The sequence below is a fragment of the Paroedura picta genome, chromosome 6 (genome assembly GCF_049243985.1).
Source record: "Paroedura picta isolate Pp20150507F chromosome 6, Ppicta_v3.0, whole genome shotgun sequence".
In the NCBI taxonomy this organism is placed as follows: Eukaryota; Metazoa; Chordata; class Lepidosauria; order Squamata; family Gekkonidae; genus Paroedura; species Paroedura picta.
This window is the reverse complement of record NC_135374.1, coordinates 114,351,561-114,371,256: the sequence shown is the minus strand read 5'-3', so window position 1 is coordinate 114,371,256 and position 19,696 is coordinate 114,351,561. Positions and strand designations below refer to the sequence as shown.

General features: G+C 43.1%; 1 protein-coding gene across 5 annotated transcripts in view; it reads right to left on the bottom strand.

The window, feature by feature from the left end:
- The window catches only part of DACH1 (dachshund family transcription factor 1), a 457,015-nt gene that overhangs the window by 34,330 nt on the left and 402,989 nt on the right, over nucleotides 1-19,696 (bottom strand). For 4 of the 5 annotated variants that reach the window (XM_077344000.1, XM_077344004.1, XM_077344001.1 and 1 more), the window contains 4 exons: nucleotides 18,646-18,793; nucleotides 14,517-14,660; nucleotides 13,984-14,052; nucleotides 1,070-1,181 (listed from right to left, as the gene is read on the bottom strand). In XM_077344000.1, the coding sequence (XP_077200115.1) occupies nucleotides 1,075-1,181; nucleotides 13,984-14,052; nucleotides 14,517-14,660; nucleotides 18,646-18,793 (468 nt within the window). In that variant the 3' untranslated portion in view covers nucleotides 1,070-1,074. The remainder of the gene's footprint in view (nucleotides 1-1,069; nucleotides 1,182-13,983; nucleotides 14,053-14,516; nucleotides 14,661-18,645; nucleotides 18,794-19,696) is intronic. The other variant, XM_077344002.1, reaches the window with a different exon arrangement.

The following is a 19,696-nucleotide window of genomic DNA, read 5'->3' as shown; positions in this document are numbered from 1 at the left end:
TCCTCCTGCCTATTTGCGCTCAGATGCACCTCAGTGCCTGGAGCCAGCAGCAGGTAACGGGAGAGTGCCCTGGGCAAAGGGTTGTGGTGGAGGGGCTCCTAATGAGGGCCTCTTGGCCTGCTAGGCTGGGCTTCCTAATGAGGGCCTCCCGGCCTGCTGACTGCCTGCTAAGGAGCTCTGTCCTGGGCCTGCTAACGAGCTGGCCAGCCCCCACCTGCCCCACTTGATCCGGCTGCGAGCTACGGCCCAAAGCCACCTTAAGCTGTTTAGCCAGGGGCCAGAGGAGGGAGCCCTTTCAAGGCCCATTCTTAGGAACGGGCTTTGAAGCTAGTCTGGTTAATAAAATTCTAACCTAAAATTTCTCAATAGCCTGAAAACTCCGTTGTTTAGCAAACAGGAACAAATAAAAAGTAACCAGAATGTTCTTTTAAGGCTGATATACTTAACAAAACAAAAACCAGAATTGCATATGCAAGTGTTTCATGCTCTTATAGAATATCCAGCATTAGCTAACGTATATTATACACCATTAGAGTTGCCAGCTCTAGGCTGGAGAATTACTGGAAATCTGTGAGTGAAACCGTGGGGAGGGTGTGGTATGGGGAGGGGAAGGACCTCACCAGGGTATAATAAAGGGGTAGTCAAACTGCGGCCCTCCAGATGTCCATGGACTACAATTCCCATGAGCTCCTGCCAGCATTCTCTGGCAGGAGCTCATGGGAATTGTAGTCTATGGACATCTGGAGGGCCGCAGTTTGCCTACCCCTGGTGTAATGCCACAGAGGCCTGTTCAAAACACCCATTTTGTTCCTCTAGGGAAATTGATTTCTGTCATCTGGAAATTAGTTGTAATTCTGGGATGTCATCGGTTCCCACCTGGAGACTGGAAATTCTATACGCCTTTTAGCTTAAAAACAAGAGGTATAGTTGTACATGTCAAACATCCTCGGATAAAGATAAAAAGTATTTTTAAAGATAAAGAAAGATAATATATTCTGTTAAAAGGCTTCTTTAATGATATGACAATAAATCTAGGAAACATGTTTGTTCCTGAGCATCATCAAAGTACCTTCTTTAGAAAGCTTCATCAGCAGTTAAGTTGCCTTCACAGAAGGTGACCAGTTCCTGGGGGACAGGGAGTGGACACTTTAACGCAGTCACGGATAACGATCTGGACAGAACTAATAACGAAATAAGAAAGGGTAAAACGCTGTGTCATCTGTCACTTGAATCTCTGATTCATTTTCAATTATTAGACATCACCGACCCGCAAAAGATTTTCATATTTCTTTCATGTCCACAATTCCTACTGTAAGATTTAAGGATGTCTTCAGTAAAGAGGTAATTTAGAAAGAAGACTTAAAAAACAGAATGTATCTCTCTCAGTTGCCCTTAAATTAGAAAATAATAAGCCTGAACAATTAGAATTAGGGCTGCCAGGTCCGGGTTGAGAAATACCAGGATATTCTGGAGCTGAATTTACCTGGAGATTTTGGAGATTAAGCCTGGGAGAAGGGTAGTTTGGGGAGGGAAGGCACCTCAGCTAAGTCCAATGCCATAGAGCAGAGATTCCCTGTGGGTCCACAGGGGCTCCAGTGGAAGTCCATGGCTTTTCTCCTGCCTCAATGGACTTGGCCACAAGCTAGGGAACTGGCCATCTGAAGGCCTCAGTGAGTAGGCCATGGGGGTAAAAATCAATGGGGGGGGTCAGTTGTCGCGTGGTATGGAGGGTCCAGGTATTCTTCTTAGTTTGTGCCTTTTATTCCAGCCTACATGAGGTAGAGCCACCATAGGAGTACTACAGGAAGGGGAGGGAGCGAAAGGAGTATCAAGGTGGTTATGTCACCACTGGGGGCATGGCAGGGAGGTATGACCAGCTAACATAACTTCTGGGAGTCCTTGAAGCCTAAAAATTTATTTAAGGTCTCCTCCATGGTCAACAGGTTGAAAAAGGCTGCCAAAGAGTAATGCCAAAACAATGATTTATTCCAGGGGAACCAAACTTGGTCATCTGGAGGTCAAATGTAACAGTGGGAGATATCCAGGTGAGACCTGGTGGTTGGTAACCCTATGTAGGATCCATAACTCTTCACAAAGAAAACACTATATGCCAAGGGTGGCCAAACTGTGTCTATGTCCACCTGGCAGGGGCTCATGGGAATTGTAATCCATAAATATCTGGGGAGCCACAGTTTGGCCACCCCTGCTGTATACCAAGGGGGAAAAAATTGAATATGAGGATAAGTCTGGGAAAAATGTAGCTGCTAACTTATGAAAGAAGCAGGGAAGAGAAGTAGATGCAGTTATTAAATTGATAAATAGGCTGATACCAAAAATTACTACTTTGATAAGTCATGCCGTTACAGAATTCTACCAGTCTCTATATCAAACACCAAATATATGTACAGGTGATGCTAAGAAATTTTTAGATAACCTTAAGCTTCCTGAACTAGCAAGTGTTGATAGGAATAAAATGGACCAAAGGATAACCACTCCAAGAAGCAGTACCGGCAATTAAAAATAAAGTACTTGGACCTGATGGTTTAACACCTGCTTTTAAAAAGAACTTCTTGCAAATAATACAGATACTTTTGCTACAGGCTAGCAATTAGATTTTTGATTCTCAAAAACCTTAACTACAGCAGCAACAACAACAGCATCTTTATTGGCATATCATAAGAGAGAAAATACAATTAGTTCCATCATTATATGCAACTTATTGAGATCAAGGGTGGACAAATATTAGATTTGCAATTTCAGCTCTTGCAACCTTATGGCAAATTACAAAATAAATATTGCTACCTTTTCAATCAAGACAGGATTCTGACTGTTCATTAAAAAAACAATACCTTAATATGATCAGATGATCTAGCTTTACCGGTTAAGAATAAAGATAAAAATGTAACCCAAATATCCTCATAAAAATGGACAATGCAATAAAACATGTGAACAGATTCTATACAGTTTTGCCTACAGGGGCAGATTCTGTTTAAATAAGGGATATTACAAAATCTCTCAGTTAACAATGCTGAAGGTAGAATATTTAACCTTGCTAATATAACAGTTCTCCACTGTGGGTTAATTAAATGATAGAAATACAGAACTATGAGGTCTGAACTGGGCAGGATTCTTATACTAGTGGAAAAACGTGTTAACAAAAACCTTGGAGAACCAGTTAAAGTTGATAAGGGATACCACTTGCAGACCCAAGAGCAGGCCAGGCTCCAAGAGCATCCCCAGACTACGGACCTATTCCTTCAAGGGGAGAGCAACTACATCCAGAGCAGGTGACACCTGAAATCCCAGGTCATACCTTCTTCTAACCCAGCCTTTCTCATTTTTTTGACCATTGGGAAACCCCTGAAACATTCTTCAGCCTTCAAGAAACCCAGAAGTGGTGTGATCATGCAGAATATGGTTAGGAAGCCTAGCTTTGTACTTGCCCACCTAGGGTCTCTCCGCTTCCCATTTCCATATATGGTCATAAAAAGGTAAAGGTAAAGGTATCCCCTGTGCAAGCACCGAGTCATGTCTGACCCTTGGGGTGACGCCCTCTAGCGTTTTCTTGGCAGACTCAATACGGGGTGGTTTGCCAGTGCCTTCCCCAGTCATGACCATTTACCCCCCAGCAGCAAGCTGAGTACTCATTTTACCGACCTCGGAAGGATGGAAGGCTGAGTCAACCTTGAGCCGGCTGCTGGGATCGAACTCCCAGCCTTATGGGCAAAGCTTTCAGACGGCTGCCTTACCACTCTGCGCCACAAGAGGCTCTTTTTGGTCATATCACCCAATGGTCATATCACCCAATAAATGTAAACAAATGTTAAAAATATATTAAAAAATTAATTAACTCCCACACATTTGGGCAATACTTCCAGGGCCATCAAGAAACCCCAGAGATTCCCGAACCCCTGGTTGAGAAAACCTATACAAACCAGTAGCACTTCCAGCTTGTCAGGATTAAGCTTCAGTTTGCCAGCCTGTATCCACTCTAAAACTGCCTCCGGGCCCAAGATTCAGGGTATAAACAGCCTCCCTGGGATCCAGTAGAGGAGCGAGAGAGTGCTGAATGTCACCTGACTGATGACCCTCCTCCAATCTCTGGATGGCCTCGCCCAGTGGTTTCACAGACATGATAAAAACTCTTGTAGGACCCCACAGGTCAAAGGCCAAGGTGCTAAGTAGGAGACCAAGAACTAGGGCTGATTTTGTATTTACTTTGTTTATTCCACTGTAGCGCCAGCTGAATTCAGATAGATTTGAACTTGGGTCTTCCTCTTTCCCCCCCCCCAATTGAAACAGAAGTGTTCTGCATGTGATTAGAGAATCTCAGAATGGGGGGGGGGAGAGCCAAGTGCAGCAGGAGCTTCTTTCTTTTCTTGAAGCGGGGGTGGGGGGGGGAGGACTGGAGACAGCAGAAGAGGGGGAATAAATCCAAGAGAAAAATCTCTGCCGAGAGAAGTTAGGGCTTCCCCTTAAAGGAAAGCCTTTGAACTGACGCCCTAGCCAATCAGGGCTTTCCCTCAGAGTTGGAGGCTCAGGCAGTAAGTTATCGTAAATACTCGTTTATGAGCCGAGTTTTTCAGGACAGTATTCACACTGAAAAAGTGCTCCTCGGCTTATACATGGGTATATACGGTAATTGAAATAACAGCCTATCATTACATTGCTTCTGCAAGCCTCCTGTGAACTGAAGCTTTCTTGCTCTGGCTGCTTGTAGGACAGCAACGGTTTGACTGAGGGGCTCTGATCTTTTTTCCCCTTTTGCCTTCACTTCTTCCAAACTATTCTTTTGGTTTCTGTGGGTGGGGTGGGTTGGGTTTTGGGGGCGCTTTGGGATTTATTGTTTCTCCTAATGTTTATTTCTTCTTTTTTCTGAGGGGCTGCATTGTTTGCATTTTCTTCTTGGGGTTATGTTTCTTTTAAAAGTTGATTTTTACAGTTCTTTATTTCAGTGTTGAGTTTTATAGTTATTTCAGTGTTTTGTTCTGGGGGGCACTGCAATTGTAGTTAGAGTAGTCCATTCTTCCAGTTTGGTAGCTGTTGTACTTGTAATAGGTTGCCAAATTGGGTACTGTTGTTCTGCTCTGGTTTGCTGGCCCTCTTTTGCACTTACAGAGCTAGTTTACTGTTTTTTCCTTGAAAAAAGTATTCAAAAACATTTAACCAACTGGTGCCTCAATTAATGTAAAATAACCAGTAACTGCTGCATTTCCCACCCTTGGCTTATATGAGAGTCAATACGTTTGCCCAGATTTGGGGGTAAAATTAGGTGCCTCGGCTTATATGCAGGTCGGCTTATATGCGAGTATATATAGTAGTTCGTGACAAGCAGAGAGCTGCACCTTTACACATGCTGATTTTTCAAAGCCTTCGGGGAGGGCGGTATATAAATCTAAATAAATAAATAAATAAATAAATAAATATCTAGGGTTATATCCACTCCAGGACATCACAAGTAGGCTCACTCCGGATCAATCATGCTTGTTGCAGAGGGAAAATTTAAATCGCCCAAAATCAAAATGAAAATCGCATTCGGTGTAGATGGCATGGATTGAATCGACCTGGGATTGGAATAAAAACTCTGTGCAGATTCAGCCCAGGTCCCCAAACCTATCTGTGTGTAGGAACTGCATAGGGCTGGGATGGATCTCCCTGCCAGTTTGGTGTAGTGGTTAGGAGTGCAGACTTCTAATCTGGCATGCTGGGTTCAATTCTGTGCTCCCCCACATGCAACCAGCTGGGTGACCTTGGGCTCACCATGGCACTGATAAAACTGTTCTGACCAGGCAGTGATATCAGCGCTCTCTCACCCTCACCCAACCCACAGGGTGTCTGTTGTGGGGAGAGGAAGGGGAAGGTGACTGTAAGCCGCTTTGAGCCTCCTTTGGGTAGGGAAAAGCGGCATATAAGAAACAACTCTTCTTCTTCTTCTTCTGAGCCTCCGGGGAGGGCGGTATAGAAGTATGATAAATAAATAAATAAATAAATAAATAAATAAATAAATAAATAAATAAATAAATAAATAAATAAATAAATTCTTCTTCTTCTTCTTCTTCTTCTTCTTCTTCTTCTTCTTCTTCTTCTTCTGGGAGCCCTTTTGCTGCTGGACAGTTTAATCGGCCTGGCAACAGAAGCTGTCCTGAGGATCTGAGTGAAGTGGGGAGGTCTCTTGCCATAGCACACAGACCTGAGAGGATCAGCTGGGGTGGTGGCAGCAGAGAGCTCCTGCCCCCTGTTATTCTGACAAGAGCCCCCATAATAGAAGGCAGTCTTCAAAAAGGCACTACCACATGCTTGGCACATATCTGGCATTGTCAAGGATGGTACACACAGAGATCAGACTGACAGTTGATTGACATGGAATCCTTCTCCTGCATTTCCTTTAGGCTATTCCAACAGACTTAAGCTAAATGGGCAGTTAGAGGAGCATAATAGGACTACAGCCTCTCCCAGCCAGAACAATCAGATTGTCCAGGGAAAGACAGGCCAGGCTCCTCCAGAACTAATTAGACTTTCTTTTGTTCACTTCATGTCCTCTCACCTCACCCCAAGTTGTTTACTGTTCAGTGCAGCAGCATCTCCCTTGCTCTAATGATCCTTATCGGTTAACCCATCTAAGTCATATCTGTAAACCGCTCGGGGAGCGGTATAAATAATTCGCTAAGGCTAAGGGGAGTGGGCCGAGTCCGGGATAGGAAACAGGAGCCATTGGCCCATTGGCCCCGGAATGACGACAGGGAGCCCAATCGGAAGGCACAAAGCGCCTTCCGATTGGCCCATCGACCGACTGTCTCCACTGCAGTGGGAGGCTTCCCAGCAGGTCTCGGAGCAGGCCCGTAGGGAAGCCACAGAGTCGTCGGGGAGGGGGGTGGGCGGGGAAGGCTTTCCTGCGGGCCTCAGAGCAGGCCCGCCACATCACCGATGCGGCAGCTCTTCTCCAAGGCCCACAGGGAAGCTGCGGATTCAGCGCAAAGGGGAGGCTTCCCTCCATGCCTCAGAGCAGGCCCGCGGCAGCCCTTCTCCAAGGCCCCCAGGGAAGCCAGGGAGTCGCCAAGTAGGGGGGGTGTCACCCAGGGTGTCTCTGCATTGGGGGGTCCCCGGGGGGTGCAGGAGCTGCCACCGCAGCCCCCCTTTCAATGCAGCCTAGTCATATATAAATATATAAAAATATACAATACTTTAATTAAAATATAAAACTAACTTAAAACAAAATAAAGTATTCAGTTCAAAATATCAGTGTTGGGATCCCAATTTCTAGAAGCAAGTCAGGCTGTGGTCCAGAGCTCCTGCAGTAGATAGTGGGGAGTGCATGTTGGGCCAAATCAGTGTTAGTTGCTAGCCTATCACAAGCTATCATGAAAAGTTTGGTGGAAGAGCTCAGTTTTGTAGGCTCTGTGGAACTGCACCAGCTCCAACAGGGCCTGGATATGTTCCGGGAGCTAATTCTACGAGGTAAGGGCCAGGACAGAAAATGTGTCCCTAGTTGAGGCCGGACGTACCTCCTTGGGGCCAGGGACCACCAGTTGGTTTGTATTAGCACACTACAGTGCTCTTTGGGGGAGAGATAGAGATGAAAAGGTGGTCGCTCAGGATCCAGATTGCGAGTGGCCTTATGAGCTTCATACTCCAAAAATGTGCCACTGTACAAAAACTGGTTCTAGTAAGCCTGATCTGCTAGATTCTTGCACCAGAACATAAGAACACAGGATCTTTCTTTAAGTATTGAACAATGAAGGCTAAAATTCTCAATGAGAGGCTGAAGCGCTCTACTGCATCATGTGGTTGCTGCTATGTAGACTTGAGCATGCCACTTTTGGGATTTCTTGAAGCCTGAAGAATGTTTCAGGGGGTTATTAGTAAAGAAGTTAAGAAAGGCTGTACCAGACAGATAAAAAACGGACAATATTTTAACATATCTGTACTATGCAACGAAACATTTTAATATATCTGTAACAGCTTAATATTTGGGCAAGGGGTAGGAGGACAGACACCGGGCAGGGACTGTCCAAACTTCATTTCCAATGTGCCTCCCAACTGGCCCAGATCCACTGGCACCCACGCCCAACAGTACGGCCAGGGGCAATCTGGAGCTGACCTATATAGTCTCAAGATGAGCCGCGATAGTAGAGACAATGGTAGAGGCTTGCAGGCTGAGGTTGGGGTGGAGTGGCGTAGGTGCGTCCAACTTGGGCTGTGGGCTCTGGCCAGCCTTTACTAGGAACAGTCTTTATTTTCTGGCATAAACAGAGACAGACCAGCAAGGGCCTTGCAAGTCTAGAAAGTGCAGAAAGGTCTAAATAAGGAATATTTAGACCTCGTAAATGGTGAATAAGCAACTGGCTGGAGAGACATAGGGGCTGAAGTTACTTTGCTCAAGCCTGGCCTGATAAATAAAATTCAGTATTTGCCATGGAGGTCCTAAGAAATAAAAGGCATAAGTGGCCCACAATTTCAAGCAGAGTTGGTTTGGGAGTTCACATACAAAAGGTTTACAGGAAAGTAGACAGTGAGACTTGAGGGAGGGGGGAAAATAGGTTTTCCAGTTTTATTAGGCAACAATTTGGCTTTGTGGGGGAAAAAACAGGAACTGAAGTTGCCAGCAGTAGGCCTCAGGCTTCAGAAGGGCAGACATCATCAGCCAAACAACAGACAGTGTTAGCTGAGCCCAGTGAAAGCAAGGTTTAAAAGTGGGGCCTCAAGAGGGTATAATGCATCTGCAGCCACCCAACTAGTTGCATAGCACCCAGCCTATTTCAGATCAAAAAAACATTGGAGAAAGGAGATAATGTTGCCAGATAGGTGTAGGTTCATGTTCTGGAATTCCACACTTCCTAGGTGTGCTTGAACCTGACTTGGATCCGTACAGTTGTGCATAGAGACCGCCACTTAAGGTTGCCGGCATCCAAGTGAGGCACAAAACCCACACCAAACCATGAGCTAGCGCCCATAGCAATACAGCATGCAATGGGCTTTAGTACTAGTATGTATATATAAAATATAAATGTGCAAAGATAAATTTACAAATATACGACAAGTGCATTGTAGAAGAATTGCACACAAACAAATGCTCATTTACTCAGACTATTACATTCATTAGACTTGTTTAATAATAGATTAAAAGAACCGCAAATCCGTTTAGAAAACAATTCAGTTTATGCTTTCAGTCAAGGAGCTGGAGATTTATTTGAGCAGTTCTTCTGACTGCTGGCAGCAGCTCCTAGAAGTGTCTGGATTTAACCTTCACAACCTTTCTGAACTCAGGACGAATATGGACATGAACTCCCCAGAGGGGGGGAGGAGGGGGAGTGTCAACTCCTGCTCAGAACCCAAACCCAGTTCAATGCATTATTAATGACCTATAACCCATGTTGGATCGGAACCCTTCTGTCACACAGGCACTGGGGAGATGACTTTTCTTGCTTACAGATCACCCGCTAACCTAAAACAACAGTAACTTGGACTCTGTTACCGAAGCCTGTAACAAACCAAGATGCCAACTTTGCTCTCATATAGATCCTAGCAGCACCCTCATTGATTCCGGAAACATTAGCCATGCCATCTCAAATGTACACTCCTGTTCATCCTATAATGTGATTTATGCCATTGTGGGTCAGCAATGCCCTTTCAACCTCTGTACTGGAGAAACAGACCCTATGGGAATGAATTAATAGACTCAAGTCTGACATTAGGAACCACAACATTCATAAAATACTGGAGGAATATTTTAATCTTCCAGAACATTCAGTTACTGATCTAAGAATAGAAGTTATCTTACAAAAGAATTTAAAAGGGAAATTAGAAAGAGAGACTGCTGAATTGCACCTGATAATGAAGCTCAAGACAATGCATACTCCTGGACTGAATCAAGACCTAGGTTTCCTGTCTCGTCACCAATGCTATTTTCTCCACACATAACACGCCTCTGTATATCATACCTAATTCAGTTTCTCCAGATTACAGGGCCCCACTCTTAACCTCTACGCCACTCTGGCTCTCAGGACTAATGGATCCTAGTAGAGTTGTAATCATCCTAACAAGTGATCTAATTAACACATAGCTGAGGAGAATCACATGCATGGGCAAATAGTGTCACAGCCCATTCATTAGGGAGAGGAATGGGAAGGCGACTGTAAGCCGCTTTGAGCCTCCTTCGAGTAGGGAAAAGCGGCATATAAGAACCAACTCTTCTTCTTCTCTTCTTCATTAATGAAAAAGATTATTTTCTCCATAGCATCCTAATAATTTTAAGTTCGTATGGGGTCATTCTCGAATCTACCTGATTTGGAATATGCTCTACCAAATCACTATGGTGCTTTGGCTTCAAATGGTGTTAAATGAGCACAGACCAAAATATAAAAATATAGAAACAATAAAAAGCTTGTGCTACTTTAGGATAAAGGATCAATCAATAAGTGTTAAAATGATTCTTTGCAGTTACCATGGTCACTGATAGGGGAAAAGACTGGTAGGGGAAAAGAAAAGGTACAGAAGATAATGTGAAGTAGGGGAGGTATGACGTATACCACTTTAAGTCCCTATTGGGGAGAAAGGTAGGATATACATGAGAGCTAGTGTGGTGGAGTGGTTAAAAGTGACAGCTTTTAATTTGGCAAGCCAGGTTTGATTCCCTGCTCCTCCACATACAGCCAGCTCATTGGTGACCTTGGACTCATTGCAGACCGGATAGTGCTGTTGTTACAGAGCAGTCGCTTCAGAGCTCTCTCAGCCCCACTCACCTCACAGGTTGTCTGTTGATGGGAGAGGAAGGGAAGGCAATTGTAAGCTGCTTTGAGACCCCTTTGAGTAGTGAAAAGCTGGTATAAAAAAACAACTCTTCTTCTTTTAAGCAAATATGAGTTGGACATACAAATGTACTTCTGGTTACTGGATGCAAATGACTGAGGAGAGTATCAGCCTGTTGGGGAAACAGATCCCTTACAAACCAGAGACATGACTGCTAAATTATGTACTTGATATCCAACGAGATCTTAGTAGCTTTACACAGGTTTCCCGCTGCCATATCTTTACCTAGGAAATGGAATCCAAAAAAATATGCCCAAGATTCATAATTATTTGTTGAAAATAATAAGGACCAGGTGAGGAAGTGCGATTGCCATGCCTAGATGGCGACCAGTTGATGGTTGCTCAATATGCTAGGAATTTGGTCTGCAATGCCTCCTTGTCAATGGTCACTAAGGTAGCAGGTCACTAAGGTAGCTCACTGGCATTCTACCATCTTCGCCAGGCAAAGCTACTAGCACCCTACCTGGGGCCAGAACACCTAGCCACAGTGATCTATGCAACTGTCAGCTCCAGATTAGATTTCTGTAAGGTGCTTTACATGAGCCCTCCCTTGATGCTTATCCAGAAACTGCAACGAGTCCAGAACACAGTGACATGAGTTCTCACGCAAACACTGTGGAGGACCCACATCTGGCCTGCCTTGAGGCAACTGCACTGGTTCCCAGTTGAATTCCAGATACACTTCAAAGTCTTGGTGTTAACCTTTAAGGCCATTGACATTCTGGATCCAGTGTATCTGAGGGACTGCTTATACCCACCCAAAGGAGATTAGGATCATCCAATTTAATATATTGATGATCCTTGGCCCAAAGATGGTGTGTCTGGCCACAACCAGGGCCAGGGCCTTTTCAGTTTTGGCCTCCACCTGGTGGAATGAGTTGCCGGAAGAGCCGAGGGCCCTGACGGAACGGAGCCAGTTCCAAAGGACCTGCAAGACGGAACTCTTTCACCAGGCATTTGGTTAGGGCCAATGAACTCCATGGCGATACTGGATGAAAACATCGACTGGCCTCCCCCTCTATACCCTCCCAAAGACCAAGTAAATAGAATGAGCTAGCTGGCTGATCAACTGGGTTGACTGATTTTAAAGTTAATGTCAACATATCAATGTTTTATGATAAATTTTATCTTATCTCTATGTATTGGTTTTAAAATGTTGGAAACTGCCCCGAGTCAGCCTGCTAGGAGGGGTGGTGTATAAATGCTAAAATGAATGAATGAATGAACGAATAAGATTTGGTGAAATTATTGGCGTGGGGGAAAAAGTGATGTATCTATATCTGATTTGTTATTGCCAGATGTGCATAGGATAGAACTGGCAACAGAATAGACTGTAGTAAAATCATGATTGCTTAGAACTGGTATTTTTGTTTTTATGCTTATGTGAATTCTATGTAATAGGTTAAATTGTAGGCAGTGTATCCATGTGGTATGTTTTGACGTTCTCTTTGTTGCTGTAGCTTCATTACACTGTTGTGGCTGTGGCTTTGTAGCTTTATTTTTAAAAAGATATTAGACAGAAGACAGCTGGAGCAAATTGTTGGGAGCAAAAATAAAGCAAAAAGGATGTAGGTGAGGAAATCTGCCTGTTTGTAATTTGACAGCAATGGAACTTAGTCAAATACATTTTTAATTCTTATCCATTTCAATGGGACAACTAATCTTCAGTGGAACACTCAACCTTTTCTGAAATGAATTTATTGTGAATGTTCCCCAAAAAGGTACAAACAGAGTCAAATACCAATAAAGTCATCATTTTTGACCCTAAACTGATGTAAGATCAATTACTGTTAACTGGTATAGAGACCCAATACTAATTATATTCATAATGAAGTTAAGTAATAGTAAATCATAGTAAATAGGACTTATTTTTGAGTAAATGTATTTAAGATTGGGCTGTGAAGATAAACTGGGATGGTGAGTACTACACAACCACTGCCTAAGTTAACTTAAAGGCTCCCAATTTTTCCAAAACCTAAACTACTGTCCAATGAGCAGTCCCATGACATCTAAGTGCTAGCGTGCTTTTGGTTTATTGTGTTCGTGCCTCAATTCGTGACATCCCGTGTGTAGTTTCCTGAGGTACAAAAATACACTTTCTGTTCCTTCTTTTTCACATGTGTATAATAAATGGGATGCGTGTTATCTTATTTTTTTTCTCCTACAGCCTTATTTTGGTAAAATGGCAGCCACTATGCCTTAGAGGAGCTAGAAAACAAGATTCAATAACACACACACGCATACACAAAGACAGCAAATGATACTTTTAGAGTGATTGACTTTAAAAATGCAAGCGAAAGGCATCTCCAGAAGATTACCTCAGCTAATCATTTTAGGCTTGTCTTTGAAGAATGTACCTTCATTTAAAATTGAAAATAAATGCTACTTTTTTTTTGGTTTTTTTGTTTTGCTTTTCGGTATTCATGTCAGCATATTTAGCATGCCAGCTACGGCAGAGCTTATAAAATAAATACAACCTTCCCAATTTGCTGTTCCCTAATTTTGGTGAGTGTGTTTGTTATCTATCAATCAAAATATGAATAATACGTTACGGGATATTTTTGCAAATTGTGGGTACGATTCTGTCATCCGTTACATGAAAGTACCAATTAATTAAATGAGAGATGAGCAGCTAGGTGCAGGATAACAGTTTAGTCTCTAAGATAGGGATCCGCTGATTTATTTGATGGGATCAGTGCCTTGAAAACCTAACCCCTTAATATAATTGCAAGGGATTTACCGATTGTTCTGAAGTGACGTTTTTGTCTTGGAGATTACCTCCTTACGAACCCAAGCTTTTTACCTGTTCGGCACATACCTTTGTCAATATCACCCTTTTCTGTACATATGAAGCTGCAGAGATCTAGAAAAATACGTTTTTCTTGGCCACACCCAACGCCATCTTGCTTGGTCTCAAATTAACTATTCTTCTTTAATAGCTTTGTATAAATGGAAATGACCTACTCATTTAACGGAAATCTATCGGCGCAAAATGAATTCTCTCTTACGCATTAAAAAAAAAACATACACCCACACCAGAAGCTAGATGAACTTGACCTTGTATGAACTTGTTTTGATATGGCCCAGATGGTAAGCTACATGCTTGAATAGCAGGCTAGAGCACAGGAAAAACTAATATAGTAAGATCTAGATTTATAGCCTTTTGCAAATGCTTACCTTGTATTGTCCTTTCAGCATCTGTTCTCCCCCCACTGCGGTCAGCTTCTATCTCTGGGGTCAGAGAGTCTGAAAGCAGAGAAAGGTAAGGCTGACACATATTTCATTGGAGTCTTAAAGCAAACCCCCCTCCCCCTTTTTTTTTTACAACCTGTTACTCTGGTCCCGAATTAAAATACAACCAACCTTTGCCCTGTTTTAAATGCTGAACAATGAGACAATCATTTTTCACCAAAACGATTCATGAGAAATAGGCGCTGAAGTGTCGCCCAAAGCAGAAAGTTGCCACCTCAAGTTAACGATATAATGAAATTGTTTTGTTTCAAAGCATTTGTTTCTTTCATTCAAAAGACAGAACTCAAATTTACAAATGGCTGAACAATCCCTTTTACGGAGATGGAGGAATGTTAATTTTTCTCCAGTGAAGCTAAAGGGACTGAACAGTCACTGTATCTCCACGATGACCCTTCTTTTCGCTCACATCCTGTAAAAGAGGCATTCAGCATATAGGTGCAAGAGAGCAGATTTCTCACCATTTAGGACCCTGAGATTATCCGTGGAAGCCGTCTGTTTCAAAGCCTGCTCAGCTTGCTCTCGCCGCTTGGTCTCAAATTCAAGGGCCTCCTGCAATTTCCTCTTGGCTTTCTTTTCCTTCTTTAACCTTTTCTGAATTATTGCTGTCACGGAAAAGGAAAGTGTTTTCAAGACTGTCCAAAGCCTTTAGCACGTTATTTTACATTCCTTTTTTAAAAAATACGTTGCTACCGTGATAATTGACGTAGAACAGATAAATGTGCTTAACAATTTGTTTCCAGTCAACTATAACTTATAACCATTATCCTGCTGAGATGGAATGTCATAAGATTGGCCCATTCTTCTCCATGTACTTGGTGACACCACAAATCATTTTTTTTGGGGGGGAGGGAGTTAACCATCTTGGTGGGGATAGAACAGCAAGGTTTGAGTCCAGCAGCACCTTAAAAACCAACTAGTTTTTCGGGATATAAACTTGTGAGAGCCAAAGCAAGGTTTGACTCTTGAAAATTGATGCCCTGGAAATTTAAATGGTCTTTGAAATGCTACTGGACCCAAATCTTGCTTTTCTCCCACAAATCAGGACACTCTATTAGACTTTGTCACATTGAATAATAATAATAATAATAATAATAATAATAATAATAATAATAATAATAATAATAATAATAATAATAATAATAATAATAATAATAATAATAATAATAATAATAGCAGCTCCATTAAGCCAATTTTTAACAATAGGTGTGCCCAGCTTGAAAGCAGTACTTGGGAAAGAGTTGAGAAATAATAACAATTATTTTTAAAAATTCACATGAACTATGCATGTGAGCAAATTGATGTCAAAATTTTGCACAGTTCCTTCATGAAAGCATCATGCTTGCAAAACCAAATGACCTTAATGCACCTACCATCTTGTTACCCACATACTGCTTCCTGAAAACAACTGCCTACGTTTCCTCCTGCTTTCCTGATTCTTTTCTCTCCCACTTGGTGTAGAGCTACTCAGTCTGCGAGCCAAGCTTATGCTCCGTAACGGGCAGCTTCTCCTCGAAAGCATTACAATTCATAACGATTCACCATCTCGTATTAGGCTAAACCACTGGGACAGACAAGCCCACGTCGTCTCGCAAAGCCCCTCCCTGTGCGGCAGCACCTTTGTATTCTCTCCAAGGTACCTGGTCCCATTAACTGCCTTGCTTTTCGACCTCCTCTATGTGCCTCTCTTGCCCTTTGCCGCCCTCCTTCCAGCAGGTAGAAGGAGTGCGTACATCATCTTGACAACTGCAGCAAGGCAAGGCTCCTTTTCAAGTCAAACATCAGACAGATGTACGATTGGCCAATGGAGATGGACATGATAGAACTGGAGGCCTCTCTCCCTAATCTATGGATTCAAAGGTCTCCCAGTGGGGGAGAATACATGTAGGAAACGAATACGTGTAGGAAACGAATCTGCAATTGCACACGAGAACCAATTTCTCGTTACGTTTCACAGACATGAGAAAGAAGCTCTATGAGGCGGCTTTATGGTTTGGTGTTTTATGATAACCATGCTGCAAATAACCTTAATGACTACCCGGGAAGGACAGGCTGCCTTGCTGAATTATGTGTGTGTTGTAGCTTAATCCATTGCAGGTAGGGCTGCGGGTTGCTGAGACAGGGTAAGTAATGCCTTGCTATGCACCTGCCCTCTGAAGAAATACGGCACTAGTTTTACTACAATCATAGCAAGCATCTACAGTCAAAAGCAGTCACTAATTAGAGGACAGAAATGGAAATCAAAGGGAACGAGACGAGTAAACATGTCATGGAGCATAACTCGTAAGCAGTGTAGCATATATATGTTCCCATATAAGGGTCCCGTGCTATTCAAAGCACACAAAGTTTTACTTCTTGCTCATTAGCTCACGTGTTCACTTATAATCCTAGCACATCAATCCTAACCAGGTTTACAGAGAGGTACTTTTCATTGATCTTGTGCAGCTAGGATGTCAGAAGACTTAAATGCCCCCTCCCCAAGCGGGCACTCCTGCTCTTGGCTGATCATTGCAATGCCCATAATACTTTGTGTGGTAGCATTAATATTGATTTAATGACAGAAAGCCTATAGAATGTAGGTTGTGGTCACTGAATGTCTTCAAAGGTTGAGGGTGATGGCCAGCAAGAAACTTTTTCTGTGCAAAATCCAATCACCCTCAAATCAATTGTTAAGTGTGGGCAGTTGAGGCCTCACTTCAACAAGGACATGGACAAAACTGAGAGGGTGCAGAGGAGAGCAAGGAGGATGATCCTTTGCTGGCAGCAAAGGATAGGACCCACAGCAATGGCCTTAAACTAGTTGCAGAATGGTACCAGCTAGATATGTGGGGGGGGGGGGATTTCATAGTCCGAGTAGTTCAGCGGTGGAATTGGCTGCCTAAGGAGGGGTGAGCTCCCCCTCAATAGCAGTCTTTAAGCAGCATCTGGACAGATACTTATCATGGATGCTTTAGGCTGATTCTGCATGGGATTGGACAAGATGACCTGTATGGCCCCTTCCAATTCTAGGATTCTATGTGTGTGTAAAGTGCCATCAAGTTACAACCAACCTACGGTGACCCCAGCAAGGAGCTTTCAAGGCAAGTGGGAAGCAGAGGTGGTTTGCCATTGCCTTCCTCTGCAGAGTCTTCCTTGGTGGTCTCTCCTCCAAGAACTGAGCTCCCTAAGCTTCAGAGATCTGATATTAGGCTATGTTATGCTGCCTTCCTTCTCCTCAATATACTGTGTGCAAAGAATTGTCAAGTCACAACCAACTTCTGACAACCACAGCCAGGGGCTTTCAAGGCAAATGAGAACCAGAGGTGGTTTGCCATTGACTTCCTCTGCAGAGCTTCCTTGGAGCTCCCCCATCCTAGTACCCAAACCAGCTTCTGAGAGCTGATGAGATCAAACTATACCATGCTGCCTTCCCTCCCCAGGTAAGTATACCAACCACGGATCACAGCAACCTGCATAATTGAACATCTCATTTCTAAGCCGAACCAGACCACTTCTGCTGTATCCCCCCATCCCGGTAATTCACACAAACAGGGATTGAAGGAGAACACCTCTCATCCCATCAGGTACATGAAAGTGCCTAGCTGAATTATAATTAACCTCAGGGAAAAAATGACTAATTTTTGGACACCCACTGAACATGCAGGCAATTAATTCAATTTCCCAGATTAATTACAAATTTTTACTAAAGATGGGGGTTCATTAACCTTATGTAATTAGAAAACTCCAGTTCTGGTGTCATGATTCCAACTAAAGTTACTATCACCAAAGTAAGGCCCCAAGTTATATTCATAAAACTAAGAATTAATTGAAAGTGGACATTTAGCAATAGTCAAGGCCTGTCAAAATAAGTAGGTCCTAGAACAAATAGGCATTCCCCTGAACGTTACCAATTATTTTTAATATCCTTATGGATGACTTTAAATGCTGTAACTTATGGCAAGATACTAAGTTCAAAATCTGTATAGAAACGGACGTGATGCTCAGAATGATTTTTGTCCCAAACTCCTGAAAAATAAAGTCCTAACACCAATTTTTTTAGAGCACAAACCTGAGCAGGACTACTTGGAAGTATGTCCCATTTCATTCAATGGGGCTTAACCTAGTAGAGTGTTCCAAGGCCGAGAGCCGTAGTGAATTTTAGCTAAATGTTCTTGGGGAAATAAACTAAAGTAATATCACATCCTAAATAGCATTGTAAAATTAAGAAGAGCCTTAATCCATGTGGTCCAACACCCCATCCCACACTGTTGCCAACCAGGACAAAAAAGCCAAAGTCTTCCCCTGATCTTGCCTCCTGTTTTGGGGATTTAGAGGATGTGTACTTCTGAATGTAGAAGTTCCCCTCAGTCACCAAGCCTAGATTTATCCTCCATGAATGTATCTGATCTTCTTTTGAAGCTGTTTATTTGTAGAAGAAGAGCCCTTATAAAAATGCATGTAGAGTGTTTTGAACACTCAACAGCAGCATGGGTCAAACCTTGTGACTCCATTTTGCCAGCTGAGAAGTCTTCACTTGGTCAGACTGTTCCCTGGCTGGAATGGAGTCGCTGAATCCAGTCCCATGGCCGTTGGTCCGGTTATCACCATTACCTCTGTTCTTTTGTTCCACTGCCAACTGTTTTTCAAGTGTTTCCCTCAGTTCCCGTTCCCTGAACAGCTCCATCTTGAGCTCCGTCTTTTCCAGTTGGACCTGCTTCTCTTGAGCTCTGGCGTTGTCTATGGCGACCTTTAACAGCCCCTGTCCGAAGACAAAGATCAGCAAAGCAGTCGTTTAGATAAACTGAAGCAATCCATGGTATATCCGCTCCGTTGTTTAATATTTATATACCACCCTCCCTTGTGGCTCAGGGAAGTTTACAGATAACATGACAGTTGAGTACAGGGGTAGTCAAACTGCGGCCCTCCAGATGTCCGTGGACTACAATTCCCAGGAGCCCCTGCCAGCGAATGACTACCCCTGGTTGAGTAATTACATCATCAACAGGAACAACAACCTCGCCAATCGTGACAACAGCTGAACACTTCAATGGTCACGGTTTAACTGTAAATGTAACATTTCAGTCATGATCCCACAGAGTAGCCAGGTCAGTGATTGCCGCAATGAGTAGTCAGATCAGGATTGCCCACAATGAAATTAATGGGTATATTAGAAAGGGAGGGGGTTCTGGGGGCCCAATAGATGTCGACCCTGACCTCAACCAAATGTTTGGTGGAAGAGCTCCATTTTGCAAGCCCTGCAGAACTGTGCTAGCTCTGTCAAGGGTCCGGATCTCCTCTGGGAGCTCATTCCACCTGGTGGGGGCCGGCACAGAGGTTATGCCCTTGTGCTAGTCAATAGGTAGAAATAAGGGAGCAATTTTTTTGCCCTATGTATACTATGCCACATGATAAATTATTAGGGAGGCATTCAGGGCTGAAATCAGGAAATAAGATGAAGAAACTTTTATGTAATGCGAAATCCCAAATCACTGCCTGTACTGCCGAATTCTGTGCTGCTGCCATAAAATTATGCAGTACCTTTAAAGGATATAAATTGTTGGTCAGGTATGATTTTTAGAATCATTTAATCAATTATATATTTAATATTTTATGACATTTAGTGGTGATATAGTATATTCCTTCCTTCCCTCCCCTCCGTCCC